The 21052-nt window shown below is 33.4% G+C and overlaps 1 protein-coding gene across 7 annotated transcripts in view; it reads right to left on the bottom strand.

Annotated features, from left to right (window-relative positions):
* GRIK2 (glutamate ionotropic receptor kainate type subunit 2) overlaps positions 1-21052 on the bottom strand; it is a 1100253-nt gene that overhangs the window by 124634 nt on the left and 954567 nt on the right. For all 7 annotated transcript variants that reach the window (XM_032408162.1, XM_032408165.1, XM_032408164.1 and 4 more), the window contains 2 exons: positions 8920-9038; positions 4814-5031 (listed from right to left, as the gene is read on the bottom strand). In XM_032408162.1, coding sequence (XP_032264053.1) covers positions 4814-5031; positions 8920-9038 — 337 coding nt within the window. The remainder of the gene's footprint in view (positions 1-4813; positions 5032-8919; positions 9039-21052) is intronic.

Genomic DNA, 21052 nt, shown 5'->3' on the forward strand with positions numbered 1-21052 from the left:
AAAATGCATAACAGGCATTGGAGAAGCAGGTGCATCATGTACTTGTGGCACAACCTGGGGCTAAAAACACAACAATTTGGCTATAGTTGCAAATGTGAGAGCAAGTGTCTATGAAATAAGAAGTCAGTCCATAAGGTGTCTTATAAACACACCGAGGAGCTAGGTTTATATCCTAAAGCAAAGGGGAGAGGGTAATTTTGGAGGACTTGAAGTCACTCTTGGTAGCACCAGTGAGAACAACAGGGACAAAATTGGGAAAACAAAGTTAAATGGTTCTACAAGACCCTGGTCAGAGATGACACTAGGTCTTCTGAACCAAGATAGTAGTAAAGGAAACAGATATGTAGGAGATAGAATGGACAGGTGTAGGGAGTTGCCTGGAGATGTAGGATATATGTCTAAGATTTAACACAATTCTTACCACATAAGAGATGATCAGTAAATATTTCTTGATTAAAAACTTGATATCTTACAAATGAACATCCATATGATGTAACTGAGAACATAAGATGCATGGCAACACTGGCTAAAGTAGGACATCTTGATCATTGGGTTAAAAAAAAGTTAAAATTAAGGATAAACATTTTTAAATTAAATGTTTTTATAGTTCCCTTTACCTATGATTTGCAATAAATTCCCCAAAGAATTGCTACATGCACCTCAATATACCATTTCAAAATACACAGTCTAGAAAAGAGCTTTCATAGTTTCTTTTTATTTTACTTATCAAATTACATCTTCTTCATGACAACAATAATCAGAAAACTGAAGCAATTTCAATTAGATAAACATGATGTGATCTCTTTTAAATCCATTTTGAAATGATTTATCCTACTGTGGGTCATAGAAACATAATTGACTTGACTATGTTTAAAATCATCCTAAATTCTGAATATTTTTAATTAGCCATGTATTCTAGTAATGCTAACATATAACATCTGTCAAGCATTAACTGGATGGTTAGCATATCATGTAGAGCTTTCATGTAATATTAAAAAAAATACTGTGAGAATGGTCCTATTAGTCATTCCAATTTAGAGATGAGGAGTCAGAGGTTTACAATGAACAGTATCTTATCAAAACACAGCCAATAGGTTGTGGAGCCAGGAATTAAGCCCAGCTTTTCTGATTCACCGTTGTTTTCATTGGTAACAACTATTCTAAACTGTAGCCTCTATGTTTTTAGAAGTATTAAGTGATTTACATTAGATATTTGATACTATTTTAATGTCCTTTTAATATGTGGCAGGACTTTTTTTTAATAACCACAAAAGAGAACACACATCTCCTTTGATACCACATTTTTTGGAAGACAGACTGTATTAGTACATGCAACAAGCCAGAGATTTCAGGTAGACCAAACCCAGAGAGAGAATGTGTAGAAATTGGAAAACCTGAGTCATGGGTTGCATAGAAATATAGGTGATTCAGCATCATTTTGTAAAACATATAACTCACTTTGAAAAATCCAGGGATTCTCAAAAGAAACCATCACACCCACAGGCTCTAGCTGAGTTATTTTTGAACATGCAGTCTATCGGTATTCATTCTTTTAACCTTTATACTTCAGGCAGAAAAGAATGTGCTTGTTGCTTGGTAATATTTTGTATAGCGTTCAGCCCTGGGTTGAGATTTCAGTTGTACTACACCCAAGTTCCCAGATTTCAAGAAGGAAGTTTTGGCAACTCCTTTATTGTTTTTCAATAAAATCCCTAGGCCTTCAGTTATTTTATCATTTAAATATGATTAAGAACCTATTGTTTATGTCATATAGTTTTCTATTGTTTACATGGAATAACACTGAAGAACTACCAGTCTGTTCAATTTTGAGTTATTTTACCAGTCATGGCTTTACGTTTATCCTTGGGAAGAATTTATTTGGAGTGTAATGGATACAAAAGAAAAGAAGAAAGAACTCTTCTGGAAGACAATATACATGTAAGCTCAATAAACAAAGTCAAGCATGTTCTTTGGAAAAATAATTATTTAACGTTGTAGAATGGCATGACTCAGCTTTTGCAATACTGAGGACTTACCCCTTTAAGACCAGGTATCTTGAGCCAGCTCTTCTTGCTTGTAGTAACAAAACTATACCATTCTTTAAAATAATTTTCTGGAACTGAGCATTCCAGAACAATTAACTAACAGCAGGGTCTTGTTAAATTTGTAAAAACAAGATGGAAATTCCTTTAGAAATCAATGCCTTAAGGGTGCTTCCTAGAGTGTTTGTATGCATTGCTGTTAATTAAGAAATAAAAGAATGGTATCAAATGTAAATAGAATACACACACTACTCCCTGGTTCATTGCAGAGTTGCAAAATGAGCATGCAATTACTTCAATTCCAGATTGCTAGGGAATATTTTTTTTTAATTTTATACCCATGGCTGGTATAAGTGTATAGTTTAGCAAGCTAAAGTATGAGATTGAAATTAGTATCATTTAGGGGTATACTAAAATAACTAAAGAAAAATCAACATCTAATGATTCTTTTAAAATCTTTTTTTAAATTTTTTCTAATTTCAACAGTAAGAATTCAGTATGTGATCAAGTTATCAACATAAGGTAATTGTCAACTTAGTGATTATCACTGTGTGGTTTTTATTGTGACTAGTGTAGATTCCAGAAGGCCTTAATTCTACAGAAAGAAAGTCTGTGCTGTTGGAAACAGAAAATTGTTCTATATCAATTTTCTCTTGGTGCTAGAGGCAACTCTGCATGTGAGAGCAAAAACAAGAGATGAAAGAGGGAGAAGAAAAGTCAGTAGCAAGGAGAAGTGAAAGGAGGGGAAAATGACACTAACACTGCAGAGTAATTGAGCTAAAAAAAATTAAAATAAATAAAATTTAAAAAGAAAGAAGAGAAAATTGAAAAGACTGAAAAGACAAAAAAGGGAGAAAATAAGCCTAAAGATAAGAAAAAAAGAATTTTTTTCAAATTGATTTTCCAGAGATAAACCTTGCTCATAGTATAAAAGAGCTTCAAAACTTAAAATATTTGAGTCTTCTGGAAAATAATAATGAAATGAAAACTCTGATGTATTTTTGAAACAGAAATACTCAACTTCTGGTATCAAATCACTTGCTTTAGGCACTCTGTGTTCTTTTCCAAACCTTCTTCAAAAGTCTCAGATACTGTAATAATTTTAATGCATCATATATTCACTCCCTACAAAATTATTGACACTGACAATGTGCATTTAGCATTTTCAACAGCTGATCTCTTTTTGAAAACAAAAAAGTTATATAAGAAAAGCTATCTCTATTATTTCTGAATATCCAATCAGGGAAAAATTGATCAATTACAATTAATATAGTCAAATAGCACTATACTGATCATAATACTTTGTTCATATTTGGTTATACAATAAATGTGATTAAATAATAATGATTTTCCAGTTAAATGTAAAATACACATTCAAGTTTTCATCTAGCCATATGACAAATTCACTTTGAAAATAATTAAATGTTAAGAATTACATAGATTTGATTAAATACTAAATCTACCTCATTCTTTGGATATTCAGTGTCCTCTTGAACTCTAAAATAAGAGCTAATTTAGTTTTGTAAGAATTCTTATAATGAAAACTACATAATTATTTGGCAAAGTTGTTTTAAGTCACATAAAACCCAGTTCCATGATTGTTGATTTAGTCCTCCGTGTGTCCAACTAAACTATAATCTCCTTGAAAGTGAGAAATAGATGTTATTTGCTCTAGAATACCAATGTGTAGTGTAATTTTTGGTACTCAATAGGTACTTGATGAATGTTTGATGGAAGAATTTATTTTATAGCTTGAGTCAATTATTTTTAAAAACTCTACCTCTTCTGCATACTTAAATTGCCAATTCCATCTGTATGAACAGTGAAGGAAAATATCCAATGCTTAAAATTTTTGCCCAACCTACAAAGAATTTAAAAAGACTTGGTAAAATACAAAAAGACTTATGAAGTGAGACTGGCTCCCTAAAGTGAAATCTCCCCATTTAAACTACTTTGGTCCAGTGAGATCAGCTGGAGTAAGAAGAAAGGAATAACAAAGAGGAGGGGAAAGCACTCTATATGCCTGGAATTTGGTACAAGCTCTCTTTCCATTTAAGTGTCCCACAGGGCTGTCCCTCTGGAAACCATTGATAGTTCAGTGGCATAACCCATTTTCAGACTCTGTGCCTTGTAGAATATTAGGCAGATGAATATATGGATAACAAGCATTGTTTCTACTTGTTTCTATCATTTATTTTCCTTCTTTTCTGCAGGCTTCTGGACAAGTAAAACTTGTCTGACCTCAACAGAAAGAAATGTATATATGAGAAATATTCTTGCATGTAATCATTCTATTCTTCTGGAATAGCTAAGCCTTGTGGAGTCTGAATCTACTACTATTTAATATACATATATTAGTAAATATATGAATATATAACTAATACACTATATTAATATACTCATTACATTAATTATATGTTAATACATTATATATTTATATACACTAATATATATTCATTTATTTATATATATTTACAGTCAAAGATAAAACCTTATTGAGGAAAAAAGAACGTTACCTGTGGGCAGATTTTCCTTCGAACAAAAAGGGAATCCTTGTAAAGCAAAAACTCCTTGCCATTTGCAAGTATTGAAATGTTTTGCCTTGATCACCATGTATTTAGTTGTATACCTCTCTATTCCCTGAGGTATACATTATTGATTATTCTGCACAAATAACAGTGTTGCTACACACTTACATTCATTAAGAGAGAAAGGTTTATTTGCACTCTATCATTTTAATATGTAAATTGTAAATAACCGGAAGGACTTACCTTGAAGAAAGTCATGGTTGCACCGTCCTCCACTGTACCGTACTCTATCTTGGTTTGTTTAGCTAAATCATCAGCAGAGTCAATAGGGGATTCCATGCGTTCCACTGTCAGAAAGGCGGCTAAGTTAGCAGTATACGAAGAAATGATGATAAGTGTGAAAAACCACCAAATGCCTCCCACTATCCTGGTGGAGAGCGCTTTGGGCATGAGCTCAGAACCTAACAGAGATTGGGGGGGGAGGGGAAAGGTGAAACGAATACAGAGAATTCGATCAGCAGTCAGATACTTTTGGTCACAGTGGCAGAATGGAATCACTGTGTCATAAAAGCTTAAATCATAGGTTCACATATTGCTTTAGTAAGCAAGCAACAACCATTGGGAGAGCGGAGGCTAATTTCAGATAATAAAACAGTCTCTTGAGACACTTTAAGTATAGTGGCAGGAGACTCAAGTTCTACCTGAGACAGTATAAATTAATTAGTAATAACATTTACAAAAATAACATTAGAAGGGAGAAAAAAATCTCTCTAGTTTATAAACTACTTGTATAATTTTTCATATTCTTGTTAGTTACTTCAGTTTTAGAAGAAATGGTTTAACATATGTTCAAATCCATTTCTTAACAAGCTTTACGTAAAGTTTCATTTTTCATGTACATGAAAGCTCATAAATTTTGTCTATCTTGCCATTTTAAAAAGTTATGTTTTACAAAAATACATTTCAATTACCTACATTCCTTGAGATACAGGGTTTTAGTCCAGGTTTGTTTTAAAATAAGGTAGTAAATTATTTCCTTTTGTATAAACAAATGTCTCCCATCACTATAGTTAGCCTCAATGAGAGAATCAGAGTAAGAATAAAGAGTTAAATTGTCACAAATTTATTTTTACATATATATAAATATTTCATAAATATATTACAAACATGGCTGGAGTTGCCTGCTCATGGTATTAGTAAGAGAATGGGATCCGAGAATTCTATTTTACTTTTGATTATTATTAATTTTAATTAATTTAGAATATAAAATAAAATCCTAACAATTTTAAAATCAAGTCTTACAGTTTTAGCACATTGTTTACATTAAACACACTATTTATAGTCTTAATGTTAAAATGAATACATATCAGCATGTGTGATTTTTTTATAAGAGAAGTATACTAAATTTATGGATTTATGTAATATATTACTATACAATTTTAATCATTTTGAATCTATAATCAAGAAAGCATTGGCTACAAATTACTTAATTTTTAAAGGGTTTGAGTAAAATGGAATGAAGCAAAGATGGACTGCATTTGCTGATTTGTTTTATAGTCATGTCTTTAACATAATCACTGATGTAATAACGTTAACACATCTTTAGACGGAAAGAAAACTACAATCAATCATTCATGTTAACATTAAAGAGAAGTGGTATCAGAACTGAAATATATCAAAACAGCCCACCTTACACCGCAGTTCATCTTACTCTTGTAATTTCAAACAAACAAACAAAATTTTAAAAAGCAGACAGACTTGGACATGACAGCCAACTCCAGCTCCAGACTCTGCCTACCACTCTGTGAGGAAAATAAAACAAAAAACAAAACAAAACAGAAAAGTACCTTTCTGATGTAGTTGCTCCTAGGCCCTGTCAGACACACACTCGAACACTGTAATACTAAAATACTCCCAAGATGGTCAGCGGCAGCTTTGGCTGCCCGTTCTATTTTTTTTTTTTTTTTTTTTAAACAACACCACCAATAAGTCAAACAAGACTGGGAAAGAAAAGAACAGTGGAGACATTCGACAAAATTGGCCCAATTACCACAAGTTCATATCTTACCCAAGGACTTAAAGCAAGTACCTCCTAGGCTTGTGAATCAGAGCCTGGTTAGGGGCTGACTGTCATGTACTCAAGGTAACGTCATGTCCAGCACTATATCCCACTAATTCCTGGGGAGCTGGGCATCAGCCAGTTTAGTATGGGTTCCTCTTTCATGTATCCACCAGCAGTGAAGTAGTTATGTGGCAAAGCAAATGTATATTTGAATTTTTCATTCCTTGGATCACTTGTCATCAATTTCAGAGATATCAAATATTGTCTTATTTCTAATTGATAGATTGTATAGATATCAAGGTAATCTTATCAGTAAACAAATCTCAAAAACCTCCAAATATTTTAGAAAATATAAGTGAAAAAAAGAATTTTATTTTTCAAAGTAGTAGCAAACATAATTTTGAAAAATCTTTGTTATGTTTGGGTCTTATTATCAGGATAATTTACTCCAGACTGTTAAAGTTAGTTATCAGCACGTGACTAGCAGTTTGCCTGGGTGAACCATATTACCCAATACTGCTTGTAAGAGATGCCTGTTTCCTATGACAGGCTTTTATTCACTTCTAATATTTCATAAGAACTCCAGTATTGTCTTCCAAGTGTTGAGTAAGTCTAAGGAAAAAAAAAACATTGGACCCAAAATGTAGGAAAGGGAAAATAGAACTGTGGACTATTCATTTTATTTAGAAATAGATGCCACAAACTTAGATTAGTTCATGTAAGAGTTCTCTGAATTCTCAAGTTTTAGGTTTAAAATATTTATAAAGCTATATATATGGATGCTCATATTTTTATTTTTTTAATTTTTTTAAAGATTTATCTATTTATTTGAGAAAGAGAGAGCATGCACAGGCGTGCAAGTGGGGGAAGGGGCAGAAGGAGAGGGAGAGAAGACTTCCCACTGAGCGCAGAACCCACACAGGGCTGGATCTCACCATCCTGAGATCATGACCTGAGTGGAAATCAAGAGTCAGATGCCTAACTGACTGAGCTACCCAGGTGCCCTGGGTGCTCATATTTTTAAAAGAAAAAATTTATTTCAACTTGATAGGCCTTGCTTACAACATGTATTTGTTAAATTAATTTTTTGATATGTAGTTATTTATTCTCACCTTAGGAAATAGTTTATAAAGCAACAGTAATGAATTAATAGATTTATGCATAAGATTAAACATGCAAGAACAAAGTACCTTTTTATAAACAGCCTTTTATAATTTAACCATAAATTTTCACCTCTTCAGATCTGTAATGCAATTACCAAAATAATCTCTTCAAAGTGGATAATAAGTACACAACTAAATCTTAAGGTAAACTCTGATAATAGGTGTGGTAACTCTCATGAAGGAGTACATTTTTCTCCCTAATCCAGTCATTGTCACTTGTTCAAATTTGGGGTATTTTGCTTTATTTGCTAATTCTAAAACTTAAAAACATTACATTTTTAAAGCATAAAATAGTCTTAGATCCCGGCTAATGGAATCTTTTGAGTAGAAGGTCTGAAATATCACTTTATTGAACTTTATCTAAATATTAAAAGATTAATTAAAAAAACATAGCAGCAAAAATAAAAATAAATTCCACTTGGGAGAACTGAGACTAAAATAAGGAATTCATAGTTATATATAAACCCTTAAGACATATTGCATGTATTATGTCATTTTCTAAGCAGTATAGCCTTTTACTTTTAACATTAATATTATAAATTTTAAATAATTATGAAAGTATTTTTGCATGCACATCTGAGCATGCATTATTTTATATTCTTATATGCTATCAGATGCAGCTAATATTTTACTTGTAAAGGAAACTAAATGGTTAAATATTTTAATTTTGTAAATTTATACACAGTAGATTTATTAGTCATGCAACACAAATGCATCTAATCATCAAGAATTGATATAAAATAATTTTTTACATCAAAATGAGTCAGGAAACAGAAGCATTACACTGTATTCCTGTCTCAAGGAGATGTAATCTTAGTAGTACTTTAAATGCAGCTACTAGCTAATGGATCAGGTTAGCTTGGTTAACTATGAAGTAATGTACCTACTGTGGGTTAAGAAAAAAAAAAATTAGATGAGTATACTGTATGTGCATTTGCAAAAGCTAGTTATTTTCTCAGAATCTCTCTTGGATGGGATTTGAGAATGCCTAAATGCATTAGGTAGATGGAGAAGCTGGATTATGGTTACATGCACAGAGGCACCCATGCAAGCGACTTGAGCTGTCACCCCCAGCAAAGAGTGGGACATGGTGCCCAAGGGAAATAGCAGGCTGAATCGTATACCTTGCTGCATGAGAGCTCCAACTCCAAACCAGAAACTATTTAGCAAGGTAAAATTATTTTCCACCACGTCTGAGTCAGGATTGCAAGGGTGTGGATTATACCACTCATAGGGACTAAACCTGTGGTAATTGACAGAAGAAAAGAATATATTTAAATGGCAGTGAGAAGAAATTCTATCCAGCATTTTCGCTGCAAAAGAAACAGAAAGACAGGTAAGATTAAGGAGAAACCAGAAATAAGCATTTCTATAGTACAATTTCATATGCACGACAGCAAGTGTGAGGTTTTAAAGATCCCTGTCCTAAGATGATAAATTGCATTTCTTTATTATATACTACTTGTGAGAGGAAAATCTGTATATCAGTAAACCAAGATTATCCTTTAAGACTTAGATTTTTCAAGTACAGAATAAAAATAAAAAGTCTAAAAAATCATAAAGGAAGAAAACAAACCTAGTTATGAAATAAACATTTTTAAAACTGTGGAAAAATTGTTAAAGACAGAAGAAACAATATAAAATCAGCTTAAGATTTTTTTATGATATAATAGAAACTACCAAAGTGACAGAGTTTAAAATAATCAGTGAATAATTATATATCTAAGAAAATAGTACTATGAATTTACATCTTTCTGTGTTAACAAACTCAGCTCTAAACAGAAAACCAAATCAGAGTGAACTGCATTCTAATACATGCCTCTGACATAATTATAGGTTTCAGAGGGTATGGAAATATTCATGATATCAAAGCAGTGTTAGAAGCAGGAATACATATTGAGGCTGATTGGTTTCCACTTACTACTTGGTTTCAAGTCTATTACTTCATTTTGAATCACTGTTTTAGGACAAAGAAAATCAAATCTAATTTTTGAGGCTAGTTCTAGATGGTTTTAGAAATATTGGTAACGTCTCTCAAATAATTCAAACTGAGGAACTGCTAACTTGTACACATAAAGTAATTTATTCTAATTATAATCCAGATATATTTATTAATTAATGGTACTATTCAAAAATATCACCACCATAATTAAAAATACTTCGTCTAATTACTAAACTAACAAAATATTTTCCCTAATATCTCAAATTTTAAAGCCACTCTTTTATAAACCAAATTAACGTGCATGCCCTTTATGAAAGCGTTAAAAAATCTTACATTCAATCAAAGTTATTTGAATAATGTATCTGTCACTTCAGAGAGCCCAATTTTCTTCACAATAATCTTTTACATATTAAAATTCAGAGAATCAAACAAACCATTTTCATCTTTCTAATGCAATTTTAGAACAGCCCTGTTTAATAGCCTACCCTTGACAAACAAAGAAATGTTTTGTTTGGTTCTCCAAGTTAAACTGATACACTGAACAGAACGGTTGACTGGATAGTAATTAAACGTTCTGATCTGATTTGTTGTGTCTGACGCAACAGGAGAGCTGGCTTTGGTTGTAGACATTTTATTTTTATTTAAATTCCCTTATTACTTTTACCCTAGTGAAAATAATTATATACATCTTTAAAAGTATTTCCAAGTATCAGAATGGTAGCCATCAATGTTCACACAACAATATCTTCTTTCAAATATTACCCATTTTAATTAACTATCGAAAGAATGCATTGCTCGTCAGAGACAACGTGATCTTGCCGTTATCACCTAGCTCCACGCCCTTGACAAATTGCATAACCTCCCTGTACTGTGTCCTTATCTGAAAAAGAAAGACAGTGGTAAGACCTAACTTTTCTAGGTGTTGTAAGGACTGCATAAGTTAATAGTGCTGGCAGACAGCAATCATTCAATAATTTGACACAATGGTATTATTGAATATTGTTAAATGTTGTGACTTTGCCTGTAGTTATATATTCATACTCCTATTTTTATTTCTTAATAATTAAACCATTCTTTCCCTACTCCTGCAAGTTTATTAGCATACACACAGAGCTGGTCTGTAAAGGTGGGTTTAGTGTTCTCACATGGCAGATTATAGAAGCAGAGTGAGAACACATAATTTGACTGATTGACATCCCTAGTTTCCACATAGAATCCCATGAGCCACTGAGTTTTATATAGGTGCTTCAAGGGATTCCATGAAAGGATGGACGAGCAATGCGGTGGTAGGGATTGGAGAAGTGGAAATAAAAATATGCAACATTCTGTCCTCCCATCCCAAATTTATATATACATTTTTTGATTCTGAGAAGGAAAGAAGGAAGGAATGTGGGAAGGAAGGAAAGAGGAAAAGAAGAAATGAGAAAATAAAAGGAGTTAGGGAGGAGGAATCTGGAAATGATGGCACTGAAATCAACGGACTAATATCTACTTCAATGAGGGAGTCTCACGTAGTTTATTTGAAAGAGAGGGAAAAACGTATGGTAAACTAATAATTAAATTTGAATAATGTGTACTTCTCACATCCTCCACTTCCTTCCTCTGCTTTTTCCCTTAGGATGGACAAAGTCCCCAAAAGATGCAAATCTAGCCAAGAAAAACGCTGTCTAACTTGAATTTACAATTTGCTCCTCATGGTGACCCCCAGGAAGCTTTTCCTCAGTCTCCATTTGATTCATTAGCATATACTAATGGTGGATCCTAATGTAAATCACTCGTTTCCTCTTTAAACCCCTACTCCCAAACAACACCCTCACCCCGAAACACACACACACATTCATGCTCACTCCCTCACTCACTCACTGGCCTTGCACTGCTTAGTCTGTGGTCAGCTTTATCTCCTTCACATTTAAGTAACACAGCTCTGATTCTAGTTTCATTCTCTATTATTTTCTAAATTAAATTACCTCTCACCTCTAAGAGTAATTGCCATGCTCAATTCTATCCTCTCTATTTTCAACAGGTCTTGTTTCAGTATCTGTCGCTACCTTCCAACTCCTTCAGATTCAATTTTAAAAATTCTGTTGGCCCCCGTAATATTTTTTCTGTTCATAAAATATATTTCAGCCCCCTTAAGTCTATATATTTAACCCTAATCACTCTCTTGACCTGATGTGAATTCCCAATAGTCTGACAGTAGACTTTTCAATATTAATATGCCCAATGTGAACGTGCAATCTTTCTCCTTAATCCTGCCCTCTTACTGTCTTTTCCATCTCTGTCGAATAGCATCACCTGGAAGCATCCCTCAGTTAACAACTGCAGTGGTCCTGTCGATAGCCCTTAGCTCACTCAGCCTTCACACTTTTTGAGTCAACTTCAGTTCTTTACATTCCTTTGCCCCACAACCCTGACCTCCAAACATTAGTCAAATTGTATCAGTCTGCCTCCAGAATGTCCCTTTCATTTCTTGCCTCCCTTTTCCCCGTTCATTTCCACTGGCATTAAGGTTAGTTCAGATCCTCATATCCTATAGCAGTTGTCTCCGAACTGGTCTTCCCACTTCTATTCTAAACTTATCATCTCGACATACTGCTTCCCAGTTACTTTTCATGTAGAATAATTCCCATAATGCCACATCTCTATTAAAAACAGATCTTCAATCATGCCCAGTCTATATACAAAATATCTACACTTCTAAGCATGGAATTCGAGATCCTCTACACCATGCTCCAAAATACCACTCCATGATTATGTTCCATTACTTTTTCTCCTAACCCTTGGGCTACTGGCCACTTTACAAAAAAAAAAAGAGTCCTATATTGATTTTTAACCATTTCTTTGCTCGTATTATCCTTCAGCCTATAATTCCCTAGTCTCCACTCCATAGATATTTAAATCCTATACCCACCCCTCAATTCCAAAACAGGACCACCATCTAGTTGTAGTTTTCCTGATTCTTTCACAGAGGCCATCTAACGTAGAGACTAGCGACTATCCCTAGGATTCACTGCCTTTCCCTGGTTTTAGCAGGAATATTGCTGTCCAGCTAATAAAACTATACCTCTTATTTTCCCTTGAATGCAACTAAATTTGAGCCACTGGAATTTGAGCAGAAATAATGTGTACAACTTCTCAAAATTCTCCATAAGGATATTTGCCCTGGACTTTCTTTTCCCTCTGCATCTTTTAGGAGATGATGATGACTAGAGATGTATTAGAAGCCCTATGTTGAGAATGACAGAGCTGTTCCACCAGCCTTGAACTGTACTCCTCTGGACTGTGAAGTAAGAGAGAGACGTGTTTTCTGATTCCAAGCACTGGGTTTTTTGTTTTGTTTTGTGGCTATCTTTGTTAAAGAAGCTTAACCAGTATTTGAATGACTTAGGTTACTCTTTCTTTCTTCATGTCTATAGCACTAAGAGCTTCAAGTCATACTTATTGTAGCCTGGCTTCTTCACTGCAAATTAGTACATGTATATCTCCCTTCTTCTATTAGATTGTAAATGAATACATCCAAATACAATTTCTGATTTATCTCGTGTATCTTAGAATATCTAGCACAAGATTTTAAACCTAGTTGGCACATAAAGTATTTTGAATTATTCTGATGCTCCTTCTACTTCTCCTCTCTTTCTTTTTCATTTTCTGGCCATACATATAAAATGATAATCCTATTTTTCCACACCTAATTCCTCCTTAACCCTGAGCTTCCATCCCTGTAAAAATATTGTTTTTGAACCCATTGCATTTTTTTAAATGTCATCTTTTAATTATTTTTCAGGTTCTAATAAAATTATTATTAAACACCAGCCCTATGATACCTTCCTTTTAACTTCTGTGACATGCACTCCTGCTTCTCTACCCTATGCCCCATTAACGGGAGATCCCTTTTGGCTAAGTCTTGACTCTCAGATCTTTCCTCCATTTCTGATGACCTAACACACTCATGGCTTTAGCCTCTGTGCTGATAATTTCAAAACCCTCTCAATTTATAGCCATCAATTCTTACTCAAAGTATTTCCATTCCTACTTAGGCAGATCATCATTACCTCATAGTTCAAAGGCTTTAACATTGAACCCAACAACTTCTCCCATACTAGCTCTCCTTCCCAATGTCTCAATTTCTAAAAAACATGGCACTTCTCTGAGTTCTTGAGGCTTAAAGTTTATCTTTCTCTTAACCTCCTTCCTTAAATACAAATATGTATAAGCCATATCAACTTTTGTTTGATGATGTTTCTTTGCTTTGTCCCATCAACTTCCAGTGCATTTTCATCTCAGTTCTGAATCATGGGTTTTCAAAAATCAATTCCTACTTGGTTCCCCCTTTTTTCCATTTTGTCTTGCAAACTATCTTCATGTTTAGGTTTGTACCATGCAACTTCCCTTCTCTAGAACCAGTCGATTTCTTTTAGCTATTGAACTGGTTTAACATTCTATGCTTCTGGATTTCCAGATTCTATATGATATGACTCAATATTTTTAACCTTTTCAAGAATGTTATGTAGACTGGCCAATTGTCTCATTATGTCTTTGCTTATGCTGTTTCTAAGTGAGAAGTCATCTTCTCTTCAGTTGTTTCACCCAGCTAGCTACTATCCTACACTTTTCTAAAACTCCATAGTGGGGGGGGATGGGGTAACTGGGTGGTGGGCATGAAGGAGGGCACGTGATGGAATGAGCACTGGCTGTTGTATGCAACTGATGAATCACTGAACTCTACCTCTGAAACTAATAATACACTATATTGTTAATTAATTGAATTTAAAATTTTAAAAAAGGAAACCTCCCCCAAAAAATAACAACAACAAAAAACTCCATAGTGTTTACTTTTTCCCCAAAGCTTGCTTGTTTCAAATCTCTATATATGATCTACTACTTTGGGCTCTATAATTGATATTTTATGTACCAATTTTATATTCCCACAGTTTTATGAGGTCCTTGAGAGATGGAATTTTTATTATCATTATTATCATCATTATTAATATATTTGTATTACTTCAGTTGTCTAAAAATGTCATAATAAAATGCCTATAGGTTTGGGGACTAGAGGACTTAAGCTTTAGCAACATGTATGCTTTGTACTTGGTGACAGATTGCTAATCTAATTCTGGAATTTTTTTGTCACTTTCCACTTCAGCCATGCTTAACTGTTCATATTACTTAAATGAGCTGTAGAGTTTGTCAGCATAGTGATCAGGCCAGGTTAGTGCCAATATAGGTTAGCATGGAGCCACCGGTATGTTGAGAATTTACTTGAGAAGCAGAGTATAGGAGTGGGTGTTATAACTAACTTCAGCATAAAAGCACATAGCTGTAAATACAAGAGTATTTCTAGAAATTGGATCTAAATGGACTGAGAGTCACAAGGGTAACTCTACTTCTAGAAGATGAAGGTGCTATTAGTTTAATTCAGGAATGCCCTGAAGAGAAATAGTTATAAGAGCTATCATACTTGGGTAGCAAAGTAGATTAAAATCCAGAAAGAGAAAGGATAAAGTATGCATATTCTGCTAAAATTATGCCATTTTGATGGCATCACTTGTGGGAGCAGACATAAAGTGGGGACTTCTCAAGCCTTTAAAAACCAGGGTTGCCTTTTACTAAAGGAAGATTTTAAAACAAGGCATGAAAAGACCAGTTGAGGCACTCCAGGTAAGGTAAGCTTAAATAATTGCCTATTGAAAATGAGGCATACAATTAAAAATTACACTATTTCCTTATGTTTGTGTCATACTTGCCAAATTTAAAAACAAGTTCAGCTATATATGATCTTATTTTGAGCTGCAACAAATAGCCCAAGATAAGAGAAATATTATTATTATTATTAAAAACTGAGATTGAGTGAGATTCAGAAGACTCAGGGATCTGCTCAAGTGCATAGAAAGCTAGAGCCAGGTGTGCAATGAAGGTGTCCTGCAAGCAAGTCCCTGCTCTCTTATTGCTACTCATTCTAGTCAGCGTTCAGTCTTTATCATCTGCCACAAAAAAAAAAAAAAAAAGAAAGAAAGAAAGAAAGAAAGAAAGAAAGAAAGAAAGAAACAGAAAGAAAAGGGAATTTCTATGATCTAATTCAGTTCCCAGTAATAGAAGAATCTTATTTCTAGTTTGCCTGCTCTCTGCTCAATGAGGACTTGCTTAATTCTCATGCAGAATAAAAAAGACTCTTTGTTTTTATCACTTTTGTTTTTAGCACACTTATACCCTGTGCTCCATAGAATTAAATTTTGAGCACTGAAAACACTCAAAAATTAAGATTTGGTCATGACTTGATGTCATTGGAGCACAAAGAAATATTCACAAATGTTCAACAAAAGATCATGTTTTGGTTAAAAATGTATTAACTGCCATCTGATTTCTATTCAGAAATATTACAAAATTAATGTTATTTTTCTATTTACCGCTATACCAAGCTTAATAATATAAATTTCTAATGTCAAAATTAAATAATATATGCATAGATATAAAATCCTTAAAGGATGTTCAAATTTATCTGAAGTCTGAAATATTTTCACACTATTATCTTTGCTCTATATTTTGCCATTGCCACTTCAATTCTAACTATTTTGTACATGGAATATAATATTGCTTCTCTTACACTGTCAGGAAAAGTTATCTCTTTGAATCCATGAAAAGAGCCTAAAAAGTAAGAGTCTCAGCAATTTTTGTGAACCATCACAGTATCTTTGAGATGAAATAAATCAAGTTAAAGGAGTTTAACTCAACATATTGGGAAAAGAAAATAAAACCTTCTCAGGTAGAATGCTTATTTTTCAAAACTGTTCATTTTTAATTATCTTTGCTTTCAGAAAAGGAAATATCAAGAAGTAACCTTAAAAGATTTTTATGTGCCTATTAAAAATAATAATCAAAGATAGTACCATATGACTTTGGGAAATGCACCATGTCAAACATGGTGCCGTCAAACATGGTGCTGTTCAGCTCTCTTCCTAACACCTGTATAAGACCAGGGGTTCACGACGAGAAAGTTCTGTAAAAATGCCCTTGCCATTGCAAAGCTTAGTCTGTCCAGTTATCTCTGATGTTACTCAAAGTCTAAGAAATGCAGACATTTCCTCCAATACTTTTAATTGATAGCAAACAAAACAGTACTGTCTTCAGCAGCATGTTCCACCAATATATAAAACCTGACTCTGAGCAATTGCTTTATGGGCATGATCTATTTATATTCAGCAAGTATCATTTAACTTTTAGTTTTTCTTCGTTTGATTGCTTTTTACTTTCTGAATCCATACTACCAAGCAGACCACTTCCAGTGCATAATTAATGCTAACAATTATCCTTAGCCAGAAACTTCGTATTGTGATCATTTCAAATGAAGTTTCTCTAATTTAAGTAACACTTTTTTTTATCAGAAATTAGGATGATTGATATTCTGCAGCATTTGATATTCTGTACTTTATGTTGCTAGTTATCAATAAAAAACATATATCCCAAAATAATTTCAGTTGTTCAGTAAGTTAAATTCACTTTCCTTAAAAAGTAATTGTGTGTGCATCAGAATATGAGTCACACCAGCCCACATTGGAATTTTTTAATCGAGCATATATTAAGTACTTTGAGAACTTGTTTCTAAGAAAAAGACTTCCCTATAGTTAATTTTAGTTACCTTCCAAATCATTAATGAGCAGGATATTAGTTAAGGTTGTATTGTGTTTTCTATGTTCAAACGTAAAAGGCTTCATAATGTAAAAATAATGTGGTGAGGTTTTGAAGGTGGATGAAGTTAAAGTGTGGTTAAGAAAGAAATGAAAGGAACAAAACATTTGGAAAAATTGTTATATAAACTAGGAATACACGAGTTTGCAATTTAGAAAGATAATTTTTTTTAAAAAACACAATTGAACATAAATACATTTAGTTCACTTAAATATAGTTCAAAGCTTAAGAATAATCTATCATACACTCATGACCCCATTTGATAAGAGTAGATAAACTCTAATGCAACATATTAGCTAGTTAGCACTGTATCAAAAGATGTCCAAATAGAGTGACCATTGAAAAAATTTAATTGAGAGAAATAACATGACTTCACACTCCAAATCGAAGTAATGCCAATACTGCAAGAACTATGGTATCAATAGATTCTTCATGCTGTTATCATTATTCATATCCTGTAAAACTAGTTCTGTGCTCTTTTTTTAGTATAGTCCCTTGCTGACATTTAATTAACTTGAACATTTATGTATCTGAATTTCACCTGAATCTCACCAGTGCCCCCATCCTATATTTCCAGCTCTCTACAAGAGATTTCCACCTGGTTGTACAGCCAAACCTCAAGCTCAGCATGACCAAAAGCAAACTGGTCATCCACCCCATACTAAGTTGACCCCATGTCAACGCATGATCAATTTTGCAGATAATCTAGGCATTTTCCGACAACTGAGATGAGAATTCTTGAAGTCCTCTGTCTTCCCTCTCCTTCAATGTCTGTATCCAGTATATCACCGAGGTTTATTATATTTTTTCTTCAAAATAATTATTGGATTTGTCTTTAAATTCACATTTTACAATCCCCTATTATTATAATTTTAGCTTAGTCTTTGTTTACCTCTAACTCAACAGGTCTCTTTGCCTTTTGATTCTCCCAACCCCATCTCTTTTGTCCATCCTACATATAACTATTAGGCAAATCTTCCCATACCGTAATGCTGTTTATTCCTTCATCAAATGCCTACAAGAAAACAGCATTTCTTTCTGATAAACTACAACCTCTTCTGCCCAATTTTCAAAGCTTTAGAAAGCTGAGTCATCTCATCCTGTTACCTACTGTGCCCCCCCAAAATCTTATAATTTATGCAAATAAACCAATAAATATCTCATACATGATATTCATAGTAACATTTCCATACTTTTGCTAATGCTGTTCTTTACAGCCAAAATATTCCTTATTACAGTACATTAATTAATATCCTATTTATATTTTAAAGCATAATTTACCTATTGGATGATAAGGTCTTTGACAAGAAGGAATATACCATGTTTATTTTAATCTCCACCCAAAATGCTCTCTCCATTTTCCTCTATTTAATATAATTCCTGTCATCTTTTAAAGCCAAATTCACTTATTGGGATAACAGACTCTTTAAAGGAAGCAAGTATGTCATTTTAATTTTATATCTCCTATAGCAGTAGAACAGTACTGGAAATAGGATAAGCACTCAGTAAATACTACCATTTTATTGCATATATATATATATATATATATATATATATATATATATATAAAATTCTTCAGCACTTTGTTCATTGTTATTTGAATGTGTGATATAACTGGATATAGAAGATATAGTGCAGAGTTGCTTTCTTAGTGAATAATTAGCATAACAATGCTTCTCAATTAATAGCATAAAGAAATTTCTTAGGTACAACTAAGATATAAAGGTATATAAGGTATAAAGGAATTCTGGAGTTTACAAAACAATTTTAGTAAGAATTATCTGGTCTTCAATCTCCATGTTATCAAGCAAGTGCAATGTGGTAATATAGATGGCTAGTAGCAACTTTGGACAAACAGTATTTGTCTTAATTCCTGTTGACTCTGCCTACCTGTGTCTTTTGTGATATACTTCCTAAGCAGGATTGCTTCACATTTACACTACTTGATGGAATTACTCCTACTGCCTTAAATCCAGAGATAATAATATGTACTTAAAATCATATCACTTCTCTATTTCTCTGAACTCTTTCTCTGTGAACTCTTTCTCTGAACAATAAACAAAACACTAGAATGACTATAAGCTTATGCATGCAAAAAATGGGCAGACATTTAAAAAAAGGAAAAAAGCTTTCTATTACTCTCATCATGAGCTTGAGTTTCCTCAAAAGAGTGATTGGTGGGACTTAAGATATGACTTGTTTTGCAACACTACCTCATAAATCTCATTTTCTTTTAAAAGTAGAGAATAATAAGACCTCCAGGCAGCTGCTAGATGGCCAGCCCAGTAGAAACAGCACACCAAAAAAGTGGGCATGAGATGTTTTTATTGACACAAGAAAAAAACAACATGGAACTAAAGGAGGTAGCTCAGCAATACTAAGAAACAATAGATCTCTTCATGAAACTGAAGTCTAGGCACAATAATGCCCCTCCCCGCCCCCCGTTAGGATTTTGGCTATGAATGAAAGCACTGCTTTAAAATGTGCACGGAAAGAAGTCTTAGCTATTATTCACCCCTTTCAGGCACAGCTTTCCCACCACTGGTGATCATTGTTGATAACATAATCCTTGAGCATGACTTAAAGAGGTGCATGGAAATACTGAGTGCTGACAGGGATGTAGGACTGAACCTGGGAACCCCTTCTGCACTTAGTAATTCTAAGTACTGGGAGCTGAAACATTTGTTTAGAAAGTTCATTTTTTTGTTGCCCTGAAAATGACTGAAAGAAAAAAGATTCTAATCTTTCTCTGATTATCTAAGATTACCTTTTCATTATATTTGCTTGGCACTTCTTGAAATAATGCTTTAGGATAGCTGTGCAAGCTAGGTGGATGCCCAACAGAGAACATAATTGATTACCGTCTTAGTAAATCAGATGACATAGTTTTGTCTGTGGTGCCCCCTTTTTCTCTCTCTTTCTCTCATTCTCCCTCTAATTGTGTAATAAGACACGTCAGTTTGCCTCACTCATTTCTCTTGTACTCAATTAAATGTTCTCAAGTTCTCTCTACTTCCCAAATGTCATGATTTCTGCATATGGAACAAAGAATGCTTTGTGAGAAGCTTGGATGGGACCATTGTTTGCACTGCTTTTAATGTCAGATTCTGAAGAATAAGGACTTCCATTGGGTTAGATTCAAGATAAGGTAGAAGAAGGTCAATGTTAAAATATGTAATTCTCTAACAATATTTAAACATTAAAATGTTTGAACAAATAAGTGTAGAGTTACAAATAATGATTACCTATAAAGTTTAAGGAATGTCTAGATTAATCTTCAATTCAATATCTCCTAAAATAAAACCTTCTAAACCAGCAGCAGATGCCCTAAATCTACCTGGATAATTTTTATTACATTTATAGAAAGATACATTTTTTTCCTGAACTCCTTAAACTTTTAAAGAAAATTTTATGTATATTTATAGGTCTTTCATTCATTTGATACAGCTAGTGCTTTTCTCCTTTACACTAAACTATTCACTGAAATATTTATAAGACACTGCAACAAGAGGACAAAACCTTACATATACTAACACCTCAAAGAATCAAGTCATCTTCTGCAACTTTAAAAATATGCTGTTGATTTCCCATAGCAAAATATAAGAAAAACCGAAAAATTAGTCAATTTGCAT

The sequence above is a fragment of the Phoca vitulina genome, unplaced genomic scaffold (genome assembly GCF_004348235.1).
Source record: "Phoca vitulina isolate PV1807 unplaced genomic scaffold, GSC_HSeal_1.0 scaffold9, whole genome shotgun sequence".
In the NCBI taxonomy this organism is placed as follows: domain Eukaryota; kingdom Metazoa; phylum Chordata; class Mammalia; order Carnivora; family Phocidae; genus Phoca; species Phoca vitulina.